This window comes from Echinococcus granulosus (genome assembly GCF_000524195.1).
Source record: "Echinococcus granulosus chromosome Unknown EG_S00075, whole genome shotgun sequence".
Classification (NCBI taxonomy): Eukaryota; Metazoa; Platyhelminthes; class Cestoda; order Cyclophyllidea; family Taeniidae; genus Echinococcus; species Echinococcus granulosus.
This window is the reverse complement of record NW_020170455.1, coordinates 259,631-265,159: the sequence shown is the minus strand read 5'-3', so window position 1 is coordinate 265,159 and position 5,529 is coordinate 259,631. Positions and strand designations below refer to the sequence as shown.

The 5,529-nt window shown below is 42.8% G+C and overlaps 2 protein-coding genes across 2 annotated transcripts in view; one reads left to right on the top strand and one right to left on the bottom strand. All coding sequences in view use genetic code 11, as the record gives it.

The window, feature by feature from the left end:
• The window catches only part of EGR_07363 (hypothetical protein), a gene marked incomplete at both ends in the record, with an annotated part of 8,667 nt that extends 4,845 nt beyond the window's left edge, over positions 1-3,822 (top strand). The window contains 5 exons of the mRNA XM_024496612.1: positions 512-965; positions 1,690-1,790; positions 3,362-3,542; positions 3,616-3,734; positions 3,796-3,822. Of these exons, the coding sequence (XP_024348991.1) occupies positions 512-965; positions 1,690-1,790; positions 3,362-3,542; positions 3,616-3,734; positions 3,796-3,822 (882 nt within the window). The remainder of the gene's footprint in view (positions 1-511; positions 966-1,689; positions 1,791-3,361; positions 3,543-3,615; positions 3,735-3,795) is intronic.
• Positions 3,823-4,168: 346 nt separating this feature from the next.
• EGR_07362 (hypothetical protein) lies at positions 4,169-5,249 on the bottom strand (the record flags this gene model as incomplete). Its single annotated transcript, XM_024496611.1, has 4 exons — positions 4,169-4,549; positions 4,906-5,013; positions 5,039-5,127; positions 5,207-5,249. The coding sequence occupies 4 exons, from the start codon at positions 5,247-5,249 to the stop codon at positions 4,169-4,171; spliced, it is 621 nt and encodes a 206-aa protein (XP_024348990.1).
• Between the last annotated feature and the right edge of the window lie 280 nt (positions 5,250-5,529).

The following is a 5,529-nucleotide window of genomic DNA, read 5'->3' as shown; positions in this document are numbered from 1 at the left end:
TTGTCTGCTGTTTGATGAACTAGTTTATATGTGCCTGAGTTTGGCTCCTCTTAAGGGCCAAACTAGAGTCAATCGGAACCCAAAATCTTCAATGCGGATAGCTTTGTTTCCTGGATGGTTTGAGTAAGCTGGGGGGTACGGCTTGTGCATACGTGACTGCTGTCTGGCTGTTGAAGGCCCAGAGGGGCTACATTCCTCGTGCCCATAGTGCTTTGATAGGCCTTGTTATTATAGCTGTCATTAGGACGTCTTATTCCCATACGTGGGTAAGATGGGTCAATTAGGGAGGCTGAACGAGGATTTGAGCCCCGGAGCCTTCTAGAGTATCCAAGACCTACGAACAGCAGCGGAAATTTCTGGTGAATTATAATCAAAACCCTCCCTGGGGTTGTAGGCACTTCCTGGTGAGTTGCATGTTTTTAAGTCTAAATACCTTTATTTTATATGCCTTTAACCAAATCATCGGCTATTTTTTCTTCATTTTCTTTTAATTATTTGTCGGCTCTTATAGGCCTGTATTGATGTAATCCGCTCAGACCCATCCACTTACGAGCGGCCGCCATCCAGCCAGAAGGACATTTTATCCTACTCAGAATGGCGGAGCAACTTTTTCGACGAGCACACTTGCCGTCCCCGTCCCGACATCCCTGTTTTCGAGGGTGACACACTTCCTACCACTATTCCCGCCACCACCGCCACCTACCCTTCACCGTCACAGGTGCTGGAGGCTAGCCCCATTGTTCGCAGCCACCTCCTCCGACTCGTCGATCCTGTCGGTGGCGGAACAGATTCCGGTGGGGATAGTGATGGCAATTTGAGCGAGGCTGACTTCTGGTCGCGCTACTACTACCATGTTTGGCGTTTCGATGTCCTCAGCCTGAGGTGTACACGTCTCACGAGAATCTATGCGGCTTCTGCTGCAACGATGACATTGGAAAGGGCAGATGAAGTGGAGGCATGGCCTGGTGAGTCGTATTCTTAGGTAATTACAGGAGATTTAAGTCTACGAAATAGGAAAGCTGATTTTTCACTGACGTATTTTGATAGCCGAGTCGTAGGGGACTGTAAAGTCTCAGTTACTTGAACTTCTTATGATACAAAGGAGATTGAAGGGTCAGGATCATCGAGCATATCATGCTTAACAAACAAAATTGCACTAACTGAACTTCTTTTATGCATCGTTTTCGATGTTCCCAATTCCGCCCATCTTTTTCCTTTGTCACGGTTCTTTCTGTGATTATTAATTATCAGGAGGGCTAAACGGTTAACCGGTGAGAGGATGGACTTGCATCATACGGAGAATGCTATCTGCCGCAGGTTAACTGCATAGAGGACGATGCTTTGCAGCCAACACATTTCCTGTGTCCATCACTATTCTTGGGAGGATATGCATCACACCATCAGTCCTTAAGCCAGAATATGAAAATGGGAAATAGTGGTCAACCACTTAAGCAACCGTTTCATCTTGCTTAAGCGGAATTTGAGCCTGAGGCAGTGGCCAAAAGGTGACGGGATGTTGATGGTCTTTCTACTGTCTTTCCTCATAGGTTCAGCTATTTAAAATTGTTTTCAGCCATCGGAATCAGAATCATTGTTCACTAAGGGCCGAGTTTGTCTGCCACATAAAATTAAAACAGCCGTCATTCTGGCTGCAATCTCTATCCATTTTGTATTGTTATCATTTTCTAGATTTAGAAGTTGAAGAAAAGATTGAGGAGGCGAAGGATGTGGCAATGTCGACTTCAGATGCATTGAAGTCGACCGAAGAAATTGAACTGCCTGACACTCTGGTGAGCTTTGGTTGTGGTAGACTTTTTATGATCTCACACTACTGTTAGATTGTCTTCTTAATAAGCTATAAAATCGTCAGGCGCTTTTCAAGACGTTTTTATGTTTGAAATAAGCTCTATGAAATTTTTCAGATAGTCCAGCTCCACGTCAGTTGTCAATACTATTCCCCTGTTATTTTGAACCCTCGTATTTTTATGCCACTTGAACCTGGTGTGGCTAGAGCTTCCCTGATTTACGAAAGAAATTTACCTCAGTTTCAAAGTTGGGCGTCTCATAAAACTTATCAGATGGTAATGGGCGAAGGTGCGGTGTGAGACAATCGAGAGCACTGGCCAGAATTTGAACAATTTGATTGTGTTTGTGAATTACTCAAGGAAATGTCCGTTACCTTCAAAGGTACTGTTTTTGATAATGAAGAATTACTTGTCGTTGCTAGTGTTAAGCTTCGAAGACTCAATTGGTTTTATTCACAATTTGCACATACGTTATGCACTAACTGGTTCGTGCTGAGAAATGGCTTTCTTGTTCAAACTTTCGGCAGCCAAACTGGTACTTAGTTGGTTATCCCCAAACAGTCCACTCGCCATCTCATATTGCTGAGGCACGCACCACTTCATCTCATAAAAATATATTTTGAAAGTGTGTGGTTGACTGTGGACGCAATCGTTTGCTGCGTTTGGCCTTGCTGTTGAATAGCTCGACGTAAAAAGGCTATCTTTGAAGACAGGCATTGCTACTGAATCAGTAAGAATACACCTATCCCAACAATACATTTCAAAGGCCGCCCAGGAGAGGTTTCTTGCTTATGTCAGGAAGAAGGTACGGCCTAACCTCATCCTCGTTCCTCTCATGAGCTGTATCCAAGTGGTGACTATCGTCCTTTTCGACATTTGACTTGCCAAATAGACATGGAATACAGCCAGCAGATAATTGCAAAATAGGGGTAGGCCAGAACCACAGGTGGCTAACGCTGTGCTGTTTGCTTCAGGAAACAATGAGTCCCACAAAAAAAAGATTTGCGGAACTGTCATTTCAACTAATGAGTCATTTTAAGTAGCTTTCTGGAATCTCCTTTTGTTTTAATATACGAGCGAAATGCAACTACTTACTTAATCAGCTCACATTCTGCACGTGGCCGGCTAGAAGTTGCCCGCCTCAATGGATTCCCTACTCTAAGTCTCTTTGTTTGTGTAGAAGCCAAACGATTTGTTTGCCTGCTAATATTTCGAGCTTTCTGTGATATTGCGCTGCGATTCTACTGCTAACACCATTCCCCTGTTCACGTGTGGTTTTGCGAATAATTAGTAGAAAAGATAAGTCGAGACATGTTAGCCAAAAATCCAAGCTTGGTGACCTTCTTATTTATAATGTGCTGTGAAGGCAAACCCAAGGCATCCAAGACATCGGTTTCCTGGCAAAGTGGTTTTGTCTGAGGTCTTCAAAATTCAGTATTTTTTAAGCATTTGAAGGAGGATGGCGATGTCATATTTTCAATTCGACTTAAATAAATTGGTTGAGTATGCGACTTTAAGGGAGAATAATTGGGGCTTTTTGCTCTTACACCCGTTAGACAAATTCTTTACGTGAAGCTCAATCACCTAAGGATCCCAGTACAGAGTACTCTACTCCCGCTAGCAGTGTTGTTATGGTTACGAAGGAGGAGGCAGTGGAGGCCAATGAGGGAGATGATGAGGAGGACGAAGAGTTAACGCAACAGTTACCTTTGAAATGCGCAGCAGGTGGCCTGCGAGGTAATTGTCTTTAATCACGTTACTTGTCCTCTTTTTCGACTAATTTTGCTCCAATGAAATTTGAACATGCTAGATATAGAAGAAAGAGAAGAAGAAGAAGATGGAATTCAGCTGTCTATAGAATATCTTCAAGAAGAGGAAGCAAAATTGAGAGCGGAGCTGGGAAGTGAAGAGGATGATAAATCGGAGGCGGTAAGGGTGTAAAATATTCTTCCTTGTGTTCTGCTAACATTTTTATGCCTTTCCTCTATAGAGTAGTGACTGGGAGAAGTGGTCGTAGTCCCAGTTCGCGAAAGCGTGCCTGTGTCGGCTGTTCGCGAATTCCTCTCAGCATTGGCCTTCATTAATATGTGAGAAAAAAGGACACGTACTTTGATATCCAGATCCTCATTCTCTGTCCCCTCACTGTTAGCAAACAGACATTCACACCCGCTGCCCTCCTACCCCCCTCATCGCTCCACCTCCCAGTTCCTGCTTGTTTTGAATTTCCATTATATGCTGATGTCTCTTTTTCCATATTATTGTGGGATACATAATCCGGTGTTGGTTGATCTGGATACGTATTCCATTCTCATTATTTTATGTCCCAGTCAGGGATGTTCACAGTAAGGCAATGCTTTTCAATATTAGAAGCTGTAACAAGTCCACATTCTCAGTTTCAGCATGCAGAAAATACAAAATATTAAAGGTAAGTTGGGTTTATGGTTCATTGAGGTGTTGCAGTAATCCGTGGAACAAAAGCACTGTTCGATGAGAGATTCACTGCCGTAAAAATATATGCATTGGTCAGGAAATTTGGGAGGGAAATGTGCGGTACAGTACCTTGAAGTTGTCCTTAGAGTGGTTGCTTCCTGACCCCAGCGCGGTTTCATAAAGTCGCTTTTCTGAACTTCACTCTGCTTTACACACGAGGTGCAATTTAAGAGGGTTTTCCAGAGCTCGGGGCCATGATCACAGGGCCAAAGAGTGCTCTCGTACCTCCAATTCAAGTATTCGCAGCTATAACACTTCAAATTAGCTTCAGATTGCTCAAATAAAAGAAACAGTAGGGCAAACATCCCCTCCTTAAAAATAACTTTCCGGTTCCGCGCACGACGAGCTTCTGGCATTAATAAATAGAAATTGGATGCATAAAACAAGTTAAGGTCGTCCAATAATAATAAATCAAAGAAGTTCATCCAATCAAATTTTTTAAAAAAAGTTATGAAACAACGATATGAAAGTGCGGTTGTCCTTTGTACAGTAGGAGAGAACAGGATAAACAGGTAGCATATTTGACTTCCCTAAATTTTGCAAAAGATTTCTAAAAAAAGACACTCAGCAAAACTTTTTTTTAAATAAGCAAAACAATACTTTTACTCACGTTGTTATATTGGACGGTAAACCGGGTCCTCCTAAGTGCAAAAAAAGTCAAGAACAAGTTTCCAATTTTGGTCTCTGCCACTGCGCTTACGTAGCGTCCCGAGACTCCCTGAAGACGAAAGACGACACAGTACTGGGGCAGAACATATATTCAGCACAGAGAAGATGCCTGGGCTATTGGCATGGCCCAAAAGGCCAGCCCGCCCAGCGAAGTATAAGGGGGCTAATTCAAAGTACAAAAGTGGCGCCTCATCAATACCGAGGGATAAGACACCATCGTATTACACTTAAGTTTAGCAGACAGGCACTCAACCCATGCCAGTAGACGCAGTCCACACTACTCATCAAATACACACATATTTTTTCAAACTTTCTTCTGCAGGAAAGTCTTACCACCCTACACTGGAACTAAATATTCATTTTAACAAGCAGATTGTTCAAAGGCTACACGATGAGACCAGAAATCACACTCATTGAGAACAAGGCAAAAATAGACCCTTTAGCGGTGCTACATTCAAAACGCTGACTTAAGCTTACGTTACTGTAATCACTTTTGATGGGACCCGTGAATCACCTAATGACAAAAGAAGGCAAAAAGAAGGATATATATATATATATTTGACAT